This window comes from Poecilia mexicana, unplaced genomic scaffold (assembly GCF_051168715.1).
Source record: "Poecilia mexicana isolate PSO_F unplaced genomic scaffold, ASM5116871v1 scaffold_1, whole genome shotgun sequence".
NCBI classification, from domain to species: domain Eukaryota; kingdom Metazoa; phylum Chordata; class Actinopteri; order Cyprinodontiformes; family Poeciliidae; genus Poecilia; species Poecilia mexicana.
The window spans coordinates 8274757-8300118 of NW_028263370.1; the positions used below are offsets into that span (position 1 = coordinate 8274757).

Sequence of the window (25362 nt, forward strand, 5' to 3'; positions counted from 1 at the left end):
TTACGGATACGCTGCATGTAGTTAAAATGGAACATAATATGATTTGACTATATAGGGTTCATTAGTTATTTAATGCATTTATGAGATATTTCTCTTGAAGTGATGCTTTAAAGTGTTCATGTTTTGTGGAATAGACAGATGGGGGAAAATGGGAACAATGTTTTAACATCAAACACATCCAAAATCAATGGGATACAAGATATGACTATTGAATTACTCAAGTGCTCTTTTTAACAAACTACACACTATGCGAAAACAGAGAAATGTGTTCCCTTTCCTAGTGTTTTAAGGACATCTTTACACTCCTGCATCTCTGACTGGATGTTATTGCAGCTTCCTCTTGACAGATTGGGGCAGAACTTTTTGTTTGGTCTCGTGTTCGACAATGATATACAAAAAATACCTCAGCCCTTGAGTTTTTGTGAAGTATGAATTGTTCAGGCCAAAAAGAAACCACTTAAAAGAACCCATTTTTGTTTTTATGGGTTATGTGTAGACCTTACGGGAGTACATCTGAACAATCTCCAGAACAATATTCAAGTTGTTACAGATCATTAAATTAGGAAAAAAAAGAGTTTTTAATGAAAAGCTATATATGCAGTTATTATATTTTCTGAAGATGTTTCACCTCCTTAAAAAAACCCAAAAGGTTTCTTCAGTTAGGAAATAATGTGATTCTTTACTGCTTAATGAGACAAACAGTGAATTGAAATAAACCCCATTTCCATTTGTCCACCATGTTTTCTCATTAACATACATGTTTATTCACAAAGGCCTGCTGTTGTCCGACTCCTCTTTTGCACAATGTAAAAGCCATTATCTAATCATCCATCTTCCTTTAGTTACACAAACATCTCTCCATCATTTTTTTCCCCTTTGCATCGTCTTCTAAAAATGCCTCTTTCTGCTTCTCCCACTCATTATCTGGCTGGCGTTGGCAAAGCCTCCAGGAGAGGCTCGTTGTGTAACCGCCTGGCATCTCTCCCTGTAACAAATACTGCTCTTTACTCCTTGAGCATGCTGTAGTCTTTCTTTCTCGCTTGTTCATCCCTATTAGTTTAGATTGCGGGTGCTTTTCAGTGTTTGCGGCCCAACAAATTGGGATTTCACAACAGCACATGCAATATTAAGCAGGATAGAGTAACGACTGAGCAGTGCTTTAGGAGTCTAGGAAACCAAACTGTGAGGGCAATAAAGAGAGTAAGTGTTGGAGATAAAAGGCAAGTAGGAAATAAAAGTTCGGGCCAGCATGTACTGGACTGGACAGGATGGAGAGGAGGGAATAAGTACTTTTAAGGGCTTGCTGATTCATGTTGGTGCCAAAACACAAACAGCTATTGTTATTCAAATGGGGCAGAACAGGACAGGGCAAATAAGCCCGAGGCTGATTACTCCCTTGCCAGCCATTTAATTGCCAGTAGTGTATGTCTGTTTTATATTGGTGCATGTTGTTGCACCACTCTCTGCAGGCAACCGGAGAAAAGAGCTTAGTCAGCCGCCAAATGCTCCCCTGCGCAGCTTTCCCTTCATTTCACACTCGACACACGCATGATCTCTGGTGATGAGTCACTTCTACGGCCTTGTGAGCGGGTTAACCGTGCCATAATAAACTTGGAGCAGCCTCCGTCCTGAGAGTACGTTCTTGCAGATAATATGGTGCTTTCTGGTTGTTTATATGCCGACGGGTTGCATAAAAGCCGTCAGGGATGGACTCGTGAGCTGGCAATTTCCCAATCACAAGTTATGAAACCAGAATGTAGTGTTTTCATATCTGATTTGTTCAAGGAGAGCAAATAATACGCAGTTGAGTTGTTGCTTTAATTTTCTATTATTTATATTTTAGTCTGCTATAACAATGATACACTGTTACTGAGAAACCGAAAGAGTAGTTGGACACTGAGGTTTCTTCATCTTTTTTGTAATATATTTTTTATCATGCAACTGTTTCAGATCATTTACCAAATTTAACACTTGAGAATAACCCAAGTGTGCATAAACAGTCTGCGTATTGAGATGCCACGGCATCTGAACTAGATTTAAATTCTGTGTTTTTCAGCCCAGGCCCAATCATTGTGAACCTAATTAGATCTAGATTCTTTACGGCCAACACTGTATGTGGCTGAAAATTGCTACTTGATGAACAGCATCTCCTCTTAGGGATGCAATCAGCTTTTTACTGCGCAGATTTTTACCACAGGGCTAATTCTTTGTGCTGCTACTGGTGACAAAAACCCCCCAATAGCCTTAATCAAGCTACCTTTATATGTTTCCATGTTGCACATTCGTCAGTGAATCCATTACATGTTCTGCACTGTGCTGTCAACCAGGAGTGCAACTCCATTATATCACTCTGGAATAATGGGAGAAGCCATTTGAGCAGGAGAAAGAGTCTCAGACAGGGTGAACCCTGCGTCATTCATTCAGCTTCACATTACATCGCTGTGCATCAACTGGGAACATGAATCAACCTCTAACTCTTGCTAACTGAGAGGAAAAAGCCCCAGCGAGGCTCTGCGTTCAATTTTCTGCAAGAAAACGAAGCTGGAAAGCGGAGGGTTAGAGGAGATGGGCTGAAAGGGAGAAAAGAGAAGCTGTGATAAGGTTTGATGTGGGTTGCATAACCCCATGAATTAAAAATGACCATGGGAGAAGAGCTGGGTGTTTAGAAGGGGGATTAAAGGCTCCTCACTGCCCTCTCCAGGACCCGTGGAAGGAAATCTCAGGAGTTGTAGGCGCTCGGAGAACAATGCAGGGGAGACGATCTGATCTGAGAAAAATGGATTTGAACACTGGGGTTAAAAACTCGACCGCGGACCTGGTGTTGACCTGCACTTGTGTACAAACTGAAAATCAATTTAGCTGTGTTATGTGACAAGACACAACCAAAGCAAATGAAATACATTTTGATTCATACATATATAAGTAGACCTGGGTGAAAGATTGAATTCCCAACAAACTGAGCAGAAGGTGGTCTAAAGAGTGGCTCGATTTGGTTTATTGTTTTTCTTATTTCTGAGGGGAAAAAACAATTTTAGCACCCAAGAAATTGTGTTTAATATAAATACAGAATTTGTAATTAATGTTTTTCTGCTCAGTTCTCAAGTTTCAGATACATTAATAATTGTTCATAAGTGCATTGTTTGCTACCGTTTTAATAGGAACCTCAGCTTGATAAAGGCCACTACAACACTAGAAAAACTATTTGTATGACAAAGCTTATTACAATATGATAGTGAAGACGTGTGTGATAAATAATACATGATAAATAAGACATAACAGAACTGCCTCTTTGGAATTAAATGTCTGAAACATTCCTCGGCCATTTTGGTTGATATCGACTCGATGACATCACACTGTTGCTGCAGATTTGTCGAATCCATATTGACGACACAGATTTACGGTTCGTCCACATCCCAAAGGAGCTCTGTGATCGAGGTCCAATGCCAACTTAGTGTTCAAGAAACCAGTTTGAGATGATTTATGACATGGTGCGTTATCCCGCTGAAGTGTCCATCAGAAGAACTGTACACCGTCGTTGGAAAGTGATAGAAATGGTCAGCAGCAACGCTCCAGTAGGCTGTGGCGTTAAAACAATCCTTAATTTTATCAAGATATTATTTCCCGCGTCATGACGCCACCAGCAGCTTGAACTGCTGAAACGAGGCAGGATAGCTCCATGGTTTTGTGTTTATGCCAAAATGAAACCCAGCCATCCAAATCTTGCAGCTGCAAATGTTTTCATTGGAAATTCAGTTTCCTGTGATTTCAGAGTTGACTCACTTCTCCTTTCTTCATCGTCAGTCTTCTCCTTTCCAATGCCTCTGAACTTCAGCAAGTCGTGTAGATGTCTAAAAACATTGAGTTGCTGCCATGCAGTTGGCTGATTTACTGTCTGTTTCACTGACCAGTTGAATAAGATGTAGCAAATAGTGCTTTTATTCAAATAAAATGTACTGGGAGAAAGTGCCACTATTGATTTTATTATTGAATTTAAAGTTTGAATAATATGTGATGGATATATTTGTAATATTTTATTAAAAAAAAAAAACCTCTGTTTTATTAGTAAGAATTTCATAATTATCCATTCATTACAAGCACCTTATATTCACTCTTTTCTTCCTTTCTTGTAATTACAATTACATAATTGATACTGCTACTATTGTTCTAATTACTCTTGTTTTATTAATTGTTGTAGCAAAACTTTTGTGAATTTAAAACGTAACTTTTTTTGTAGTATTACCTGATTCGTGTTGTTTTTGAAGATCAGATGATGTAATTCTAACGTGGCTTGTGTCTCCGTGTTTCATCCCTGCAGGCAAGCCTGGGACTTGGCCGTGGACATCTGCCTCTCTCAGCTGCCTACCATCATCGAGGAGGGCACCGCCTTCAGAGTGAGTGTGTGTGTGTGTGTGTGTGTGTGTGTGTGTGTGTGTGTGTGTGTGTGTGTGTGTGTGTGTGTGTGTGTGTGTGTGTGTGTGTGCGTGTGTGTGTGCGTGGGTGCGTGTGTGTGTGTGTGTGTGTGTGTGTGCGTGTGCACGCGTGCGTGTGTGTGTGTGTTTGTGTGCGTGTTGTGGAGAGATAAACCGGAACTCTGACGCTTTAAAAACGTGGACAAATCCTTTTTGCTGTGTTTTTATAAGTGACGATGGGAACGTTAGAGATAACAGGATGCCGTCTTTGATAGATGGCCTCTGTCCTCCGCTGATGTCCGGGAACACCAAACGGTTCTCGTTTGCTCTGCAGCTTTTCCTCCATCAGCACCACCACCATCTCTGATAATTACTCATACTCACACATTCCCAGTGGATGATATTGTAAAATGTCAGGTCTTATAACTCAAGTATGAGTGTCAAATAAAAAACGGTTTTCTGAAACCACTGGCCCTGCACTTTCAGCCACTGGTGTGTTTATTGTTATATTTACTGACACGGCAGGGGACTCTGATAGAGATGCTGAGTTCAATGAAAACATGCTGCAAGAGGCTTATTGAACTGATGATGGGCTCATATATCTCAATCAACTTCTTTTTTTTTTTTTTTAATGCATGAGCCGACTTGGTCCTCTGATTTGCAGATAGATCAGTCGCAACCTGTACTTTGTAATGGAAACTGTTCAGGAGACTTTAGCACTTTAATCTTGGGCTTTTTTCCTGTCCACCTCGCCCTCGGAGGTGGGCTTCTTCTCCATCGCTCCCCTGGGGGCAGTTTCCCTTCCACACTTTCCCTAGCACTCAGGCTGAAAACACTTACCGGCATCATAATTGAGCCCCGGAGGACCTTTAAAGAAGATCTTCCCGCTCTGTGTTGAATTCAGGAGTCTTTAAGATCTTTCTGGTGCTCTTCAGCTATACACATTACTTTCTGAGGCTTTGGTAAAATTGATGACAAGAAAAGTGGTGTGAAAAAGTGTTTGCCCCCTTCCTGGTTTCATACGTTTTTGCATGTTTGTCATACTTCAGCGTTTCAGAACATCAAACCAATTTAAATGTTAGTCAAAGACGAAACAAGTAAACACAAATTGCAGCTTTTTAATAAGTATGTTTTTTTAATAAGGGGGAAAAAATCCAGCCCTACATGGACCTGTGTGAACAACTGCAATAAAGCATTTGTGATAACCTGCAGTGAATCTTTTACAGCTGTAGAGGTATTTTGTCCACTCATTCTTGCTGATTTGTTCTAATTCAGCCACGTTGGAGGGTTTTTGAGGTCAAGCCACAGCATCTCATTTGGATCTCTGCTGGTCTTTGAGGTTGGAAGGGCTCCTTGCCAGTACCCTAATATTGGCTCCCTTCTCAGGCAACAAGTGTGAAATTGCTGTTCTGGGACATTAAATATTCCTGTTGATGAAACTTTGTTTTTTCTTCAATCTTTAATTGAACAAATTAGTAAATTTCGAAGTGCAGATTATCTACCCAGCATGCTTTACATTTCAAAAACCAATGAATAAGGTCAAAGTTTGGTGAAGTATTTTTTTTTCCTGCTGTGATTATTCATAAATTAATCCACCCATCCAGTTCAGTGCTGTCATTTCCCTCCTCAAGATCTATTACCCTACCCAAACATGGCATGATTCCTGCTGTAATTTCACCTCACAGCATGATCAAATAACGTGGGGCGAGCAGCCAATCAGGTGGCCTGCCGCGGCAGAAGAGACCACAGAGACGGTAAGCTGATCATGATCGATCGGGATTTATGTTGTTGCTGCAGTGCAGTGTCACCTCTCAGCTCATTATGTTGGCCCTTTTTATGAAATGATGAGCTAGTTGCTGCAGACTGGCTGTGCGTGCGCGTGTTTGCGTGTGTATGTAAGAGAGAAGGCGATTCAGCACAGTAAAAGCTCTAATATCTGTGTTACTTCTGCTGCTTGTGTCCACAGCACAGTCCGTTCTTCGCAGAGCAGCTCACGGCGTTTCAGGTCTGGTTGACCATGGGTGTGGAGAACAGAAACCCTCCTGAGCAGCTCCCTATAGTGCTGCAGGTACACACACACACACACACACGCACACACACACACACACACACACACACCCATGCATGCACACCTTCTTATAATCAGTGTTTTCTGTCTGCATGATGGCACTTCATTAACCCAGAAATGATCTACGCAAAGCCTGGTGGTTGGAGAATGTACCATACTAGAAACATTAACATCGAAGTCGAGCATAGATTAAATATTTGATGTTAGGTCCTGTTTGCTTTAATCTGATACACTATAAGAATTGAGACTCATCAGTAAGTTTGTTATTATTTATGTGGGAAACAAGTATTATCATTTCTTCATTTTGCAATTGTTAGTGAGAAGATGCCATTCTGTCCTCCTCTCACTCTTTTCTTTTGTCCTACGTTTCTCCAATGACTCACATCTGCTTATGTTTAATAGATAATGATCTTTGCACTGCTTTCTGCAGTTTTTCTTTTGGCTGCCAGGGTTTCCCTTTTTTTATACATTTCGATAATTGGCACTAATGCATTGATGACCCAGTCGAAGTGCTAAACAAGGGATCTAGAAAATAATTGTAAATGGTATCACAGGCGGTATTCTGATATCCTGTAGAAATGTAATAAAACACTCAGTTTTACTCTTGTGATACATTTCAGTTTCGTCTTTAAGTCAATAATATTGCTAAGTCCACAGTGTAAAAACTGCATGTCTTCCCTTTTAAAAAAAAAAAAAAATCACATTCACATTAAAAACACAGCACCAGATGCAGCATGAGGGAAAATCTGGATTTTTTTTTGTCTGACTAATGGGTTTTTGGTGATTTTTACACATGACGGCTACAAATTAAGCATGGCATAAGATGTTTCAGGTGTTTGCAGATCCACATCTGTTGCATATCGTCAAGGGGAGTGAGAGCCAATCTTCTCAACACAGTTCACAGCACGCCAAGCAGCTGCTTAAACTGACTACTACCGCCACGTAAAGTGCTGCTGTCGATTTTACCTGATACCTAAAGCCATCAGTGTTGCAGGTTGCACAGAAAAGGCTTTATTCTCCATTATGAAGCAATAGCATCTTGATTAAACTCACAAATCACCTGCCAGAATTTACAGGTAGCCGGGAATATTACTGCTACAGGGACTACTTCTTATGCTGAGATCTCGCTCTTCTCCAAGGCTTAATTTATTATAATTTATTACACCAGGCGTTCCTTTTTACCACATCTTTTGCCTCAGAAGTGTGAAAATCCTTCTTGGAAGTTCAGTTCAGGACTTTCAGGCTAATTTCCTTTATTACAGCCCCACAGCTAAACCCACGTCTGCGGCCGCTCCTGTGTCTGGCAGAGATGGTAAATTTGTTGGGCTGAGGGGTGCGGGGGGGCTGCGGTCTGATGCTTCGCTCTCGTCCTTCCACCGCCATCTTCCCCGCAGGGTGGTACAGTGGTGGCGTTGCATTATATCACAGCGTAGTAGCTGCATGAAGCTGTCCGTGCTGAATGGTAATTTCCTGCTGAGTCAGCGCTCTGCGAGCAGCAGCACATCCATACAGCGGGGCCCGTCGGGACCCGTTAAAAGCCAGGAAAAAGGCGCCGTGATTGAAGAGCACGTGGATGCTGTGTGTGTGATTGTGTGTGTTTGTGTGTGTGTGTGTGTGTTTGTTTGGAAACAACAGGGAAACAGCTGCAGCAGTCGTTAAGTTTGTGTAACTTCATGCGGTTGAACACCGTGATTGGAGAAAAAAAAAAGTGTGTGTGTGTGTTACTGGATGATCCTGTGTGTTTAAACACACAGTTACATGAGGATGAAGACTGGCATTTCCTTAGAGCGCTTATGATTTGATGCCAAATATATTCAGGCGCCATTTGAAGGATGAAAGATTAACAAGAAACAGGCAAAGCAGAGTAATCCATCAATAATGGTCTTTAGTAAAATGAGCAACAACTCATCTAGAGCAGGTTTGAGGTGCTGTGCTGCGTTGTCTTGACAACAGCTATTTCATCTATAAAGGATTAGATGATTGTGTGAAGGGATTACAGCATTTAAAAATCGCAGTGCTACGGTAACAGAGGCGTTCACGCCTGTTTGTTCCTCCACGTACCGCTGTAGCTGTTAAACAACATATGCACCTCACACAGAGCCTAAGTTTTCATATCTTAGCATTTTCTTACATCACAACCACAAACTGCAATGTAAGTCAGTAGGATTTAATGTAATAGACCAACACAAACCATGATTGTGAAATGAAACAAACAGCATACAGAGTTTTCAACAATACTAGGCTTTAACTAGGCCATTGTAACACCTGCATATGCTTTGAAAACGATGGAGTTGCCGCTCAGGCTGTATGTTCAGGGTTGTTGTCCTCTAACAGGTTTTCTTGTAGGATCGTATCCATTTTCCCCTCAACTCTGACAAACTTCGCTGGCTTTACTAAAAAAAAAAAAAAAAAAAATCCCCACAGCATCATGCAAACATCACTGTGGATTTTCTGCTACACACAGCATTTTGCATGTGCCTCTTATATTGCTTATGGCATATTTGTAATGTCTTCCTGATTTAGTCGCTTTATTTTTGGCACTCTCTCAGAAACACCAAAATTTGTGGCCTGCACCTCTAAAAGTTGTCCTGTCTACAGCTCTGTCCACCTGAGCTGGGGATCTCTGCAGCTCCTCCAGAGTTACCAGCGGTGATTTCACTGCTTCTCAAGCTAATGCTTTCCTTGCCTTTGCTCCTTTTATTCACTAATTTAGTGACTTTGGAAGGTAATTAGTGGCATCAGATTTTATTTAGAAGAATCGGCGTGTGCTAATTTTTTCCAGATTTTCAATCATTGAAAATGTGCATATTCATCCACTTCATGAATATGCACTGCTTTGTGTCGACACGTCTCATTAAGACCAACGAGGTTTTGAACTTGGAATTTGACACGTGAAAAAGTTTTGGGGGGTGTGAATATTTGTACGAGGCACTGCAACATGACGCGCATCGGTGCTCAGACACAGGAGAACAGGAGGGAGCGCTTACTCACCGCTTGCGAATCAGAGTGAGGTGAAGCTATTGCGGCGGTAAAAACACACTCACGTTCTCTGTTGTGTTGCAGTGTTGATCTGGGACTTTATTTCCATCCCTTCCAGGCCTTCTGCTCTATGAATAATGCACACCAAATGTAGTCGGTGATGATGAGAATGGAAGAAAGATATGGATTTAGTTGGATTGCGCTCATACCAGCAGAGGCTCGGGTCGGGTTGTTGCCCTGTGGCTTTTCTGCGGCGCCTACGTCACGTAAAAACACACGAGCGCGGACGTTCCCACGCTCCTCCTCGGGGCTGGAGGCAGACGTGCTCCGGTCTTCCCCCAGCCTCCTCCTGTTTCTGCGGTCACGCATGCAGGTCGATGTCCCCCCTGAGGATTCTGTTCATGCGTCGTGTGTAGGAGGAGATGCTTGTGTGAGTCTGCGGTCCTCCATATGCTTGTTCCCACACACACTGTGAAAGTCACATGGAGACGCTCCGGCGTCCTGCCTTCACACAGACTTTAATGCTGCATTGCAATAGTCTTTGCAAACACGAGCGTTTATGTATTTTTAGCATCTGCCATATGCATCCTATAAATAGTCCTGTGTGGCTGCAACAGATTTCTAAATTATTCCCAGTTGGGAGCGGTATTTCATTATATGAACGCAGGTGAGTTAAAGCGCCCACTCAGATGATGTCACACTCCTTTACCTCTGTAAGCATCCAAATGAAATGGCAGCCAAGAGGACACACCCAGCTGCCCACACAGGCATGTCCACACACTCAGTGATGGTTCTGGTTCTAGTAGTGGTGGGAGCGCCACCTGTTCCAACCCACCTTCTCTGCCATATTCCCTGCTGCTCTTCCTCCTCCTTTAATCTCAGACTTCCCTCCGGTTTTGCAGGCAAACCCAGATTGCCTCTGATCTGTTTTCCTGCCTTTCAGGTTCTCCTCAGTCAAGTGCATCGGCTGAGGGCTCTGGACCTGCTCGGGCGGTTCCTGGATTTGGGGCCCTGGGCCGTCAGTCTGGTTCGTTCGCCTCTTTTATATATCGGTTTGACACTGCTAAGTGAATAGTCAAACCCTGAATGTCAAAGGTAGTTTTTACAATTTGAAACCGTAAAAATATGTTTCACCATATTAATAACTGCATCATTTTTAAAATCTGTCAAAATGGTTTGAAAGATTTAAACGACAGTGCAATAAAACAAACACAAACTCTGCACAGTCGAATAATTATCGTCTGAAGAACGAAACGTGAGCTTCAGATGAAGTAAAATCAAAATATGCAATCAGCTCACTTGGTTTACAAACGACATTTTGTTACTGGTGACATATTAAGAATTAACAATCCCCTTCATGCTAAATGCTAGAAAACGTTGCAAGAACATTTTTAGAGATTTTTTTTGTAAGTTTATTGATTTCAGAAGTTCACATGCATTTGGCCAGTTTCAGGAAATAACGTTTTTTAAACTTTATAATTCGGGTCAGACCCTCTGGGTTTCCTTCCACAAGCGTGTCACAATACTTTACTGGAGTTCTGGTCCATTCCTCCTGACACAACCTTTGTAACTGAGTCCATTTGGTCACTCACCCACACCTTTCCAGTTCTACCAATAGCTTCTCCATAGGATTGAGATCATGGCTTTGTGATCTCTCCCAACCTCTATTTTTTATTTATTTAAAAAATATATATGTAAAAGAGCATTGTAGCAAGTGATAACATCTCAACACTTAAATCAGATCCAGTTTTCTGCCTGATTCAGCTTTATTCTATCCTCACTCTGTCTGTTTGCTGAGATGCCACATGACTTTGCCCTGTAAGCACCGGTGCTGTGTTGTTTGTGGACCTTGCAGGCCCTGTCTGTTGGGATCTTCCCATATGTGTTAAAGCTGCTCCAGAGTTCAGCCAGGGAGCTGCGGCCGCTGCTGGTGTTCATCTGGGCCAAAATCCTGGCTGTGGACAGTGTAAGTAATACTAAACACTCACACACAGATGCCTAGCATCTGTGTGCTTCTTTCCTGCTTCACTTAAAACCTCATAGGATGGGCACTTTCACATTAATGTAATCAAAACACTTGGAATTTGTCAAAATTTAAACTAAAAGGTTCAGTGCTGCGTTAATATCTTTAATGTTTTAATCACCATTTTGATCGTGAAGTAAACTTGCAGTGTAATTTTCTCACAAATTAGACATTAGAGAGTTAAACTGTGAGCATCCAGCAGAAGCATTTTTCTTCTTTATATCAGTGACGTTCTCACAATCTCACTCTGGCTGAGGAAAACATTACAGAAATGGATGGAGAGAGGCGTAACGTGCTTTTCCTCATTTTTTCCTCCTTTTTCTTAAGAGTAACAGTAATTGTAAAAACTGTGGGGACAAACTGCGCCTCCTAAACAATGTTGTTGTTAAAGAATTTGGAGATGGCGAGTTGTGCCAACAAATAAAACTCAAATTCAAAAGGCCTAATAAAGTCTTACAAATTTACCAAAATAGATTTTAAATAACAAACATGCAGCCATGTTTAAGAGCTGAAGCATCAGATCAGGTGCTTGAAGTACAGTTTTTTTTTTGTTGTTGTTCATTTTAGTTAGAAATGGTGAAAATATGGCGACGGTTGTTGCTGTGAGGGACCAGACTCAAACGAGGACAAAAAATGTTCAAAGTACAAAAAAGTTTAAATTTAATTCTTCAAAAAAAAAAATTAACAAAGCATAAAGATTTAAAGCAAGAATAAATCAAAGGATAAGTAACAAATTTTCTTCCTAATATTTTTGTTTTTGAGGAAAATTTGAAGACAACCGTTCTTTTCAACATACCCTGATTTAATAAAAGTATTCAGTCGTCACTCAGTCTGGGGAAAAGAGAAAAAAGCAGCACATTATAATAACTGTTACTCTGAATGAAGAGTGAAGCCTCTCAACTCCTGCTCTTCATCTTCACAGTCATGTCAAGCTGACCTGGTGAAAGACAACGGACACAAGTATTTCCTGTCTGTGTTAGCCGACAGCTACATGCCTGTGAGTATCAGCCGCCGTCGCCGGTAAAAAGAGTTTGATGCGATTTTTTCTGCTTAATTTGATGCGAAGCTGTTTAAATATTAATAGCTTTCTGTGAGAGGGTTGAGGAATGCTCTCCTCTCTTTCAGGCGGAACATCGTACCATGGCCGTTTTCATTTTGGCTGTCATCGTCAACAACTACAACACAGGCCAGGTACAGAACCGGTTTGAATTTGTGTGTGTGTGTGTGTGTGTGTGTGTGTGTGTGTGTGTGTGGCTCCGAGCGGAGCGTCAGAAGGCCAGAGGGAGCACACGGCAAATTATTAATTTACTCCTCTCGCCAGGAAATGGGGGGTCCTCTCAGAGCCAGCTGTCATCTCTGTCGCCTGTTGTATATTTCCAGTAGATATTGGTTATGTGACAGTTTTGTCAGCAGCAGTTACTCCTGCAGCCTCTGTTTCTGCCACGGCCACCTATGTGGTGACACTCCAAAAGAGTCACTTCCGTCGGCCCCCAAGCCTCCCGCGTGCAATCCCAGAAGCCTTTTATGTCTGCTGCTCATCAAATACCCAGCGGTGCAACGTTGGGATAATGTAAACTCACCGTTCCACCCAGACACGCAAACAATTCCTTAGAAAATATTTGTGATATTTCTGTCTAGTTATGGTTGTTATTTGAGTCTTTTATTCCCACTCATGTGCCTGTTTCTGATATTACATTTTATAAAAGTGACAAATCAGAAAACCTGTACCCGCCGTCAGGCTCAGAAACACCAATCCTTCATGTATATTTCTCTGCACACTGAGCACTCCCACATCTCCTGCTGGTTTCTGTAAATAATAGATGATCGTGACATTACAGAAAGACTCTCTCCCTGCTTTTCAGCTTCAGTTTCCTGTTTGTTTCTTATGTTAAACGACATTCGTCAGCTGTGGATTTACAGCTGAGAATGTGTCACGCAGCAATCACAATGTTGATAAACGTATTTGAAGCTTTTATTAATAAGAGTCAACAGGTTGCTGATTTCAAATATGATGACATTGACTAAAATGGATCTCATTTTGATCATGAGTGTAACAATACGGGAAAAATATATTTTTTATGAAACCTGGGGAAACTAAACTTTCAACTTTAATGGCCCAGAAATGCCATATTTCTATTTTATTTAATGTTATCACTGCTCACAAAAAAGACATTGATTTTAGTCAGAATTACATTATTAAAAATGCAATAAAAAATATCATGATGATTTTTTTCATCAATAAAAATCCAATATATGTATAGAAAGGTAATTTTTCTCCAAAAATTATTTATAAATCTTTGTAGCTTAATGAAAAGACTACACCTGTTAGATATTACTTCTCTGCAATATCTAACAGGTGTAGTCACTGGTTCTCTCTTTACTGTGAAGGTTTGTAGGTATTAATATTTTACTGACCATTTGGACAAACATTAGAAAAAGAACAACTGAATGGAGCAGTTCAGGCCTACATTTCCCAAAAGGAAAATCCTAAAAGTTTCTCATTAGAAATGTGTTCTGTAGCTCATTTTTATGCTTTAATAGTAGCAAACATTGCTGCTGCAGCATTTAGCTGTCACCAACCCATCAACACAGTACAAATGAGCAACAGTAAGATGCAAGTTAGAGTTGAGTGTCCAGTAATTCCTCTTTTTTAATAAGATATAACTATAAAACATGCTAAGGCAGCTTACTTCCTGAATGTTCTAATTTCTTCACTGCTGTTGTAATTCATGTTTTTTTGTTAATTAGAATCTGTTAATTTGAAGCTTTAATTATTTGCCCCTCGTACTTGAATGTTTCAGATCATAAAATTGAACCTGAGCAAAAACAGAAAGAAAAAATGTTCTCACGATTTCATTTATTAAAAGAAAAAGCTATCCAGACCATGCTGACGATTCTTGCAACCCTTCTGGACAACAACGGCCATTTGGCATTTGTGAAAGCTAACAATGAGGCTTTTATATCCCTGTGGAGGAATCCTGCCTCATTTCTTTTGTCAAATCATTTTAAGTCGGCCATATTGGAAGGATTTTCAGCCTGAATGGCCAATTTAAGCTCATCTCAATTAGTGTTCAGTCCAGATTTTTATGAGGCAGCTACTGAAATCATTCAAGGTTGAACTTGCTGGTCTGCATCAGATTGTTGTTCTGTTACATAACCCAGATGTTGGTGATCTGAGAACCACAAGCTTATAAATGGCTTTTTAACCCTTTCCAGATGGTAAAGTGTCCTCTTTAGATCGAGACATACTGCGTTTCTTCATGAAAATCTTTTTTTCCTACTTGATGTTGTTCATTTCAATCGCTTTCTTTATACTATAAGTCTAGGACTGAACACGTTCATTCAACTGGAAATATGTGATTAATTATAATTAATCATATAACTGATTTAACTGGGGGCAGAGGTCAGTTTAACCTCAATGTCTGAAGATCTGAAACATCAAAATGTGACAGAAAAGCTAAAAATAAAATACTCTTTCATTTTTTTATTTTATTGTATTAAGTCTGTTTGTTTTTTTTTTACCCATAGAGACGTTCAAATCAAACATGTGATCTGCGTTATCAGCTCTCAAAGCGTTGCAGTAACGTTGCAGAGCTTTCCTCAGCGCTGCTATAGAATGGATCTGTTTTATCATCTCAGTTTACATTGCATGGGATTTTCTTTCCAGTCACTGCAGTTGCTGCATTTTTGATAACTTGCTTAAAGAAGAAAAAGCAATAGAGCTAAAATCCAAATATTAAACAATATTTAACATCAGTATAAAAAAGAATTATGTTATTACTTTGCAGACTTCACAGTTAATTTGAGTGAAGTCTTAATGTTATTATGTTGCTAATCTATAATATTTTCTGTCCAAATCTCACAGCAAAAGATTTAGAAGTTAGTGGGGATTTATAGACTGACGAGTTTCAAGTCAACCTGAAACCTCTGTGGATTAGGCTCCTATCAAGCTTGTTTTGTCATGAATGCTATACAGAAAGACCAGATTTAGCCACGAGTGATGGCAGTCACGGTCAGAAGAGCACTGTCTATCCTTAACCGGAAATAACATGTATTTTTAAAAGATGAAAGATCAAAGTAAACGGCTAAACAGTTTAAGGTTTCCAACATCCTTCCCTCGTCTTTCTGCCCTCTAGGAGGCCTGTCTCCAGGGTAACCTGATCGCCAACTGCCTGGAGCAGCTTTCTGACCCCCACCCGTTGCTCCGACAGTGGGTGGCGATCTGCCTGGGCCGGATCTGGCAGAACTTTGAGCCGGCGCGCTGGTGCGGCGTCCGAGACAGCGCTCATGAGAAGTTGTACACGCTGCTGTCGGATCCCATCCCCGAGGTGAGAAGTCTGAGCCACACCCTAAACGCAGTCAAAAACACATGAAGGTGTGTATTTACGGGGCACCAAATGTTGGCTTTGTAGTTGTTCTGTGTCCATACAGAGAGAGGAAGAGTTGAACATTTCTCTTCACTGGTTCTCCCCATACATTCTCACCAGGCTTCATCAGTTTTGTTAAGAAAATGAAGCAAAAGAGCCAAAATTTTTGCCTCCAGAGGCCTGAATTCGAATCCACACCTCATTTTCAGATTGTCAGACAAATATTTTTCCACTCCACAGTAAAGCGCAATTATTTTGTCATAAAACAGATTGCAGATTGTTTGTAATGTGGCAAGATGTAAAAATGTTCAAAAGGTTTTGTCAGCTGCTGCTTGTTCCTGATTTATAATTACTTTGATTGTTTCTATTGTTCAAACTGATAAGATTTTTAATTAATAATGAATTTATTTTATTATTATTATTTGTAGAATCCAGATCTTTCTTAGCTTTACATTTTTTAGATTTCCTATTAAGATTTTTCGGTAACACTTTATTTGAAGGGGTGAATAAGACTGTCATGACACTTTCATAAACATGACATAACACCTGTCATGAACATGAATAAGCCTTCATGAATATTTATGACTGTTGTCATAAAGCGTCATTCGGTAAATTATGACACTTTTAATACAAAGTTGACATTATTCAGAATATCTTTGTTATGACAACTTGACATTAACCAAGAAATCATTACTGATATAAATTTGTTATAAAAGTATTACTGATTGGACTTTAAAAATGAGGTAACTTTATGTTATTAAAGGTAAAGTTTAACCAGTAATGATTTCCTGGTTAATGTCAAGTTGTCATAACAAAGACATTTAGAATAATGTCAACTTTGTATTAAAAGTGTCATTATTTACCGAATGACGCTTTATGACAACAGTCATAAATATTCATGAAGGCTTATTCATGTTCATGACATGTGTTATGACATGTTTGTGACAGTGTCATGACAGTCTTATTCAACCCCCTTCAAATAAAGTGTTACCGATTTTTCCCTCTGAAGTTGAAGCTGTCATGAGAAAAATGGAGCAATGCCACACAAATAAACAAAGCTTTAAAAAAAGAGTGCTGGTTTTTATGCTTTCAAACTAGATTAAACGTACAAACAAGAGTTGTCGCTACATTTATCACAGAATTAGACGGCCTTCTTCCCACAGCTGTCGCTGTGTTCAGCTCTTGAGCACGCTCTCCTTTGCCCAACTACTCCTACATTCCTCCAAAGAAAGTCTTGGTGGATCATCAGCATCCACAGGCCTCTCTTTTCTTTTGACAAGTGTTTCATGACTGGAGCTGTGTGGGAGCCTGAGCTGGGTGCAGATTTCACAGATGAAGGGTGGAGAGAAGCCGACTATTTCTGTGCTCGATCAGCAGTTTGAGGTTCTTCACAGGCTGCATTTTTCTAAACCTTCACTGGCTGGGATGTATTCAGAAGTGCGGGACACAATTCAGGCTTTATATATATATATATATATATATATATATATATATATATATATATATATATATATATATATATATATATATATATATATTTTTTTTTTATAAAAATTAAGTCATTGCGCTCTGTTTGTATATTCTGGCTTGAAATGAGCTAAACTTAGTAGACAGAACTGTTCTACCTTTTGATTGTCTTCCTGTTTTCTGCAGTAAGATAATAACTATGAGAAACCAGACATGTGAAATAAATGTCAAACATTTTCAACGACGTCACAAAAAAATGTGTAGCACAAAGTTTAAGAGTAGTTACATATAATGAAATTCCTTTGCTGGCTCTTGTTTGAAAAAGTCATAAAAATGAGCTCTATGAATAATGGTGGTCAGAACTTGGCTAAAGGAGATATAGTGCCAGATACATTTATCTTCACCCCTGGTGAAATACATGTAAAAACCTCAACATAAATTAATGTTTTATTGCACTACCACAGTATCGCTCTGAAATAATAGTTTTTTATTAAAAACCAACCAGTGCAACAATGCTTGATACCCCTGCTGTTATTACTTCGTACAACTTCCTTCTGCCATTGTGACAGAACTGTTTTCTACTTTTATATTTGATTTGCAGCCAGGCAGAGGAATCTTTTTTATAATTCTCTCTCTAGATCCTCCATAGCACTCGGTCGTCTTATATTCTCTCCTTTCTCTCGAGCTCATCATAACGTCTGATGAGCTCTGGTAAAAAGGAACCTCTGGCAACTTTATACCAGAGGTGCCAGTAAATGCAACCCACAATTTGTATTAAACTGAAGGTCATTCAAAGCGTTTACAGGTAAACTGTGGGATCCAGAGTCAATTTGAAATATCAGATGAAAATAATTAATTAAGATGACGCCAGTGTTAAGGTCCTGGAGATTGAGGAAGAAGCTTGTTTTATGAACACATTTAACATTCTGACTTCTTACTTGTTATCCTTGTATTCTCCTTTTTCTATTACTACTTTAATTCTGTGAGAAAAAAAATATACAAATAAGTGCTGGTTGATTAAGATGAGAAGAAAAAAAATCTATGAAAACTTTTGTTTTACTTTGGATTTTAATGATAAAGTTTTCATACCAGCAGCCACATCCAAATCTAAAGTTAGTGTCAGGCATGAAAGAAAATCAGTTTGGATAAATACAATTTCTCCTATATTACATGTATTGTTGTCCATCTGTCTTTGCATTATTACAGTGAACTGTTTTTTTATGAGCACAGAAAACTAAGATTTTAGCAAAATATGGTAGAATTTAGGCTTATTGTGACGGTAATAGTGCTGCTTGACAACGTTTTTGGACATAAAAATTGCACACATTTCGAGAAATTGTCTGAAGAAATACCGAAGGAACATTTGTTGAGTCATGTTGTACATCTTTGGCCCTTACATGCTCGACTGAACACAGAAACAAGCCGTTCTGTAACTCCACTGAGCAGGGAACCAGCGTATGAATGTTTTACGATCAGATGCCTTCGCACGGTGATCCCTCATGTTCCCAGTAAGTGGATCGCTCTTCTGTCCAGACGCACATCCTTCATGTTGCAGCTGGAGCCTCCAGCACCTTCCTGGGTCATGCATGGACGCCAGAGAGCAGCGTGCAGAGATCGCCCCAACATTCACCCAGATGTTGCTAGAAAAACAGTTGCTTCCAGCAAAAACCCTCCTCCCTGGCATCTGTTTTATCTGCAGGGTTGAAACTGAGTTCTGCAGAAAACACTCACAGCCTCTCCTGCATGTTGAGGTTTTTGCTCCAACAATATAACAATTTTTGTTGGTAAGGGCTGCAGAGGGTTTATTTTTGTTTTCTTTCCACATAAATCTTGCATTTTAGACTTTTGTGTGGTAGAAATTATAATATGACGAATTCTGTTAAAAAGGTCACATTGTAGATGTTAATCTCCGTTTTGGAGTCAAACACCAATCTTTTGTAATGTAGATATTGATTGTTTTTAGGGTAAATAGTATTTTTTAGTTGGGGTTTTAGGAATGACCCTATGAATAAAAAAAAATGTCCTCCTCTGTGGTGGAAATTTGACTTTTTGTGTTGCTTTTTCATAGCCTGGCAGGGAAAATAAGAGCTGCATAAATTCACAACTATCTACAAGCAGGCAGACATTCACTCTTTCAGAGTTTGCAACTTCCCAGCTGTGCACATGGAAGACGCTGTCTTCAATGAAAAGAATTTCAAAGAAGATAAAAATTGAGTCTTAATCTTTAGTTGTAGATTAATTTTAGTTTGACAAAAGAAAATTGTAGACATACTTTGTACAGTAGCTTCAGTATAGTTTAAAAATGTGAAAAAATAAAGACATTTCTACTGCCTGGTTAAATCCAGTCAAGGACAAAGTTTCATTCGATGGAAAAGTGCTTTTCTCTTTCCTACTTTTTAAACTTAATGACAGATACCAAAGAAGTCGATAACGAGGATGCCGCAACAAATAACCCCTTTCTGGTATCGAGCGGCATCGAGGAGGCCTCAGGTTAAAGTCGCTGACCATGAAGTGTCCAGTCTCTCCAGGGTTTCTCTGACAAAGTCACAAAACATTTTGTTTTCTTTCACAGCTTTAAATTAATAATAACTCTTGAGGCCACTAAGGATTGTTTTATTCTGACAGAGGTTGTCAGAAAAAGCTCACATGGAGACACCAAAGACCTCTTGCACAGCCTGATGGGACGATGCAGGTAAAACATCACCTGGAAGGTCTTATGGTTCAGGCGTCTGTCTGACAATCACCCTGTTTAAAAAAATGAGTGAGTTGAATTTCACAAAAACTTAGCAAGCAATGCACTCACCGGCCACTTTGTCAGGTACACCTTGCATTTACCTGGTCCAACAAGGTGTCAGAAACATTCCTGAGATTTTAGTCTGTATTGACTCTGTAGCTTTGCCTGGCTTTGACAAATCTGTGTGAAATGTAACTTTTAGTTTCTTGTAGTTGACAGGAACATCACTTGAGTTGGTCTTCTGCTGCTGTCGCCCTCTTGCTCCAGGGCTCAACCTGAGATACTCTGTGTATCGTAGTTGAAAAAAGTTTTAAAAGACATTTTCATATCCATTGAATTGCCATCCAGTTGATATTTTGAGTTTTCTCTTGTTCGCTGCCTTCGATGATGGAGGTGAATTGATAGTTTTCTGGATTAAGGAGTCAGGAGACGACCATGAATGTCTCATTCAGAGCATGTGTAATTTTAGCTCTAACTCTATTAAATAAACAACTCTTTTCTGTTAGATAGGCTTCCATGAAAGGAAAATTAAACAAAAAATTGGTTTCTTTTCTCTCTAAGGCAGAGATTTATGACATGCTCAAAAGGCTGCGCTGTCTGTTCTTACATTTGCGTAATACACCTTTAAGACCAGAGGCATATTAAACTGTCTCTCTGGGAGCTGTCAGTAACTTCAACACCAAGTCCCATTTTAATTTTGCAGATAACCTGCGTGATTAGTAAGCAAGGTCTGGTTTCTGGTATGAAGGAAAACCAAGGTCTTAAAATATCACAAATTCAAAACTGCAAAAAGTTTCATTCATGCCGTACCTGTAGGTTTAAATTGGATAACAAAGACAGGGCTGAAGTGACTGCAGTTTTCCAAACGGTTCACTGGCTAACCCAGAAATAGAAATATTCTTTATTGTCCCACACAGAGGAAATTCAGGTGTAACAGCAGCATCAAAATGTAGGTTTATACAACAACAAACAAAAAAAAAAATCTAAAAGTGGTTAAGAATACATGTGTATAAAAAAAAAATTAAAACAACCAGATCTGACCCTCCATAATCCTCGCTGACTGCACACTGCCAGTCAGATGACTGAAAAATGTGTTTATCAAAAATTTCCGTAGTTGGTGTGCATGTTATAGTCATAGAGGATAGAGTTTTTTGTTGAAGACTTTAAATGTTTCAAAGTGTCTAAGAGGTTTTGCCAAGTGTTTTTTTGTTTACTGCAAATGAAACAGATTGAAGTCATTTAAAATTTTAACTGAACCAGACACAACTTTGTGATTTAAAAAGAAGAAAGAAAAAGGATCAAGAAAGATTTCATGCTGAAACCAGATAAAGGTTTTATAGATTTGTCTTCAGGATGTAAAATTTACCACGACCAGAAATTAAAACCAAGTAAAGAGATGGACCCCAGAACATTTTTATTGAAAACAAAATATAGCTTTTAAATAAATTCTTGGATTCATAAAAGCTCTGCTGTTTCCTCTAAATGCATTTGTTCTCTTGAAATATTCACCATGAGCAATTTACCTCTAGCAAAATCATCAACATTAAGGTACAGGTTTTCTCCGCTCTTAAAACTATTGCCAGAATTGGAAAGCCGTGACGGTGTATCTTCATGACTCTAAAACAGAAAGCTTTTGTGTTGCTACCATAAACCACTCAGAAAAATATTAATTCTTGTGCTGTAATTTGGTCTGGTTTATGACATCAGTCGCTAATGGAGAATCCTCTCTGGGCGACGCCGAGTTTAGATTAAACATCCACTGAAGCGGAAAGAGAGAAATGAGATACTGTACCGCCGATCAGCTAATAGACGCTTGCAGCTCCGATGATCTCCACATTTTATACTGATGCTGGGAGACGAACTAGTGTTTAATTACTTCTAAAACTTTTATTTATTGGTCTCACTTGGCATTCTGTCAGTTTTGTGTATCTTAAATGAGAGGGAAAGTGTTTAAAAGTCTGAGAGTTGCGCTCACAGCGTTGTATCACACGCCAGCAGAACAGAAAGTTGAGGTTTGTCATCTGTATTTAATTGCAGGTGAGATGTGCTGCCGTGTTTGCTCTGGGAACATTTGTTGGAAACTCTGCGGAGAGGACCGACCACTCCACCACCATCGACCACAACGTGGCCATGATGCTGGCTCAACTCATCAACGACGGCAGCCCCGTGGTCCGCAAGGTCTCTGCACAGTCACACTCATCACCGATCACACATTAAATGCAGCTTCATCGTGGATTTCATGGAAGCAGAAACGTACCTGAGATTTACAAATAACGTTTTTTATTTTGTGGGGGTTTCTTTGTAATGATGCATTTGAAATGCAAGCATAAAACATTTCTTTCTAGTACATTTGTCTTAGAACATTTGAAATAAGACAGAGCTAATTTACACGTAACTCTTCTGCAAGATATGGAAGATTTTCTTAAGTAATTAATTCCTTAATATTTACAAAAAGAAAGCCTAATTCTACTGGCAGATTATTTCACTAATAGCATTTCCCAAACTTACAAATATTTCAAAATTTCAGTAAGAGTATCAAGATGGTCTCTTTAAAAAATCCCTGAGTATGCTGGATGTTTTTTTTGTTGTGCTTTTGCCGTTTCCCAGGAGCTGGTGGTGGCCCTGAGTCACCTGGTGGTCCAGTATGAGAGCAACTTCTGCACAGTCGCCCTCCAGTTCATAGAAGAAGAGAAGAACTACGCCGTGCCATCGCCAGCCAACGCTGCAGGTGATTTGAAGCAGATCTTGTTTGAAGATGTGAAAACACATCACAATTTGATTTCTTTCTTTCAGCAAAAGTTAATTTATTGTGCTATTTGGCATTTTTTGAGGAGAATTATTCCCACAAGGCCTATAATTGTTTTAATAATGTTCATTTGCCATGAATTAGAAAGTGTGCTTCGCAAATCTTGCCCTCCATTTATCCATCACAGATTTTTGAGTATTTTTGAGCAAAGTCTAAAGCTGGAGTTACAGGCAGGTGTGTAGTGAATTTCCCCCTCTAAAGCATTAGACTAACACCGAAAAGGGGAGCAAATCAAATAGTTGTACAGCGCTCTGACATTTCTTGTTGCTGGATTTTTTTTTTTAAGGAAATATTCTCCAGTTTTACAAGTTTAGTTTAAAATTTTAAAATGTTCCTAAATTCACACAGTTTATCAAAAATGAGGGCAGCAGAAGGTTTTGTCTTTACGTTTCAAACATCAATAACACATTTTTTTCTTTTCTTCCGTCTCTGCCAACAATCAGAACCCGGCAACATGACTCCAGTGAGAGACAGCCCGGCCATCCCTCGTCTGCGATCCGTCAATTCTTACACCAACATCCGAGCGGTAACGACCGCCCGCAATCTGAACAAAAGTCTACAGAACCTCAACCTGAATGAAGAAGGTAAGACAGAGAGAGAGATGGATGGTGAGAAACTGAGATTAAAGGCAGCTGTTTGTAGGAGAGGAATAAAATGACCAAAATGTGTCTTTTCTCAATAGAAAAAACATAAATGAAATTCTTCAGATGTAATCTATGCTGCACAATATATTGCATAGCACTTGCCATTGCAATTTCGGTTTTTGCTGTATTACAATCACATAGTGCTGCTCAGATGAAATATTTGGTGGGAAATTATTATTTGAGCGCCAGCCACTCAAGTTCAGCAGGACGGCGATGAACTTTCACCACCTTCCATGGTCGCTGTGTGTTTTTTCCAAACCCCATAAAAAGGAATATTTAAAAAAACAAACTAAAAATGTGTTTTTATCATAACATCATCTAAATATTTAGTGATGGTATTACAATTGGGTGTTTTTCTAATGTTCTGCAGCCACATCTTTAATATATCTGCACTCTTTATGCAGTTATGATAGAAAGTGACTCTGGTGGAGTTTGCAGTAGGGAGCTCAACTTTTTCACCGAGTTCATTCCCTGTTTCCAGGTAGAGCTGAGAACCTGACGCATGCAGTTCAAGTATTCATGAAAATGGATTGTAGGAATTTAAATTCTTTTTTACACATTATTTGCTTCTGTACCTTCAATCCCCCAACCACTCTTCAGATTCTCCACCGTTAGTTTAAAGTACCAATTTAACATTTTTAGTCCTGTATTTAAAAGGGTTTAATCTTCTTTTTCTACGACATTTTTCCCATTCACTTAATTTCCAGTTCAATATGTGGTGATTTTTTTTTTATGAAGCAGTTCTGCTTATCTCATTGAATGGAAATATCTTTCAGTTTTCCTCTTAGCTATTATTAACGGGGTAACTCTGCTAAGAATTTGATTCCATATTTACTGAGAATATCCAATAAAAAGAGCCGCGGCGTTGTTTTCCTCATTCACTTTGTTCTCGGAAACGCTGAGCTGTCCATGGTGCTGAAGGCTTAGAGACATTTCTTTTGGGGTTAGAGGTTGCAGGACTGTTAAAATATGAAGTGTTATATTCCTGTGAATGAATAATAATTCTTGAAAATTGTTCAGTTTCATTGAACATTTTGTTGATAGTAATAGAACATTTACTGAATGTTGTTGTTGTATTTTTAACTCGATAAGAAAGATCTCTAGAAGTGGATAGTGAGCATGTTTTGAAGGAGCCCGTTACTGAAACCTCTATTCAACATGCCCCGAGTTTGAACTAAACCAAAATATTCATCTGAAGTTCTGGTTTTTGTTTCTCTCTGTGACTGAACCAACATGACAAAAGCAGACGTCACAAGACCTGCATGCCACTTTCAGCCTTTTTCAGCCTCACTGATACATCACCACTAGGCAACATAGAGCTCACACCAATCAATCCATGGACTTCCGGAGTCCATCTCTTAAATTTTCACAATTTCTGGGAATGAATTTGACAATCTCAAAGTAGAGAAATGTAATTTAAGAAAATTGCTTACATTTCAGCTCATCCTAATGCAACTTGTTGGCTTGTTGTTAACATTTGTCAAATAGCAGCATGCTATGCTCCACCTAAACGTTTCTGAGAATAATGAAAAGGCAATGTCGTGATAACTTTCTGAAGGTAGAGGATAAGAAAGGGCAGGAGCCTCTTAAAGAAACAGAGGCCTAATTTTAAGACATCAGATACAGCTATGATTGAGTAATTTGATAAATAAAGTATTGTCATAACAACTGAAGATAACATAGTTACTTGACTCTGCTATGAAATGGATCCATGTACCTGGAAAATCCATAATGCTGCCCTCCTCCCTTAAAGACAGATAACTGGAGCAGATTACCTCCATCCTTCTAATAAATGACTCAAATTCCTTCTTTTTTTTTACCTTTTCATTTTCCTTATTTAGTTAAATGTTGATATCATACAGCCT

General features: G+C 39.3%; 1 protein-coding gene across 4 annotated transcripts in view; it reads left to right on the top strand.

Moving 5' to 3' along the window:
- rptor (regulatory associated protein of MTOR, complex 1) overlaps positions 1 to 25362 on the top strand; it is a 143173-nt gene that overhangs the window by 79023 nt on the left and 38788 nt on the right. For all 4 annotated transcript variants that reach the window (XM_088003681.1, XM_088003691.1, XM_088003684.1 and 1 more), the window contains exons 11-20: positions 4316 to 4391; positions 6376 to 6477; positions 10400 to 10483; positions 11312 to 11422; positions 12402 to 12476; positions 12605 to 12670; positions 15616 to 15807; positions 22085 to 22225; positions 22655 to 22775; positions 23297 to 23437. In XM_088003681.1, the coding sequence (XP_087859807.1) occupies positions 4316 to 4391; positions 6376 to 6477; positions 10400 to 10483; positions 11312 to 11422; positions 12402 to 12476; positions 12605 to 12670; positions 15616 to 15807; positions 22085 to 22225; positions 22655 to 22775; positions 23297 to 23437 (1109 nt within the window). The remainder of the gene's footprint in view (positions 1 to 4315; positions 4392 to 6375; positions 6478 to 10399; positions 10484 to 11311; positions 11423 to 12401; positions 12477 to 12604; positions 12671 to 15615; positions 15808 to 22084; positions 22226 to 22654; positions 22776 to 23296; positions 23438 to 25362) is intronic.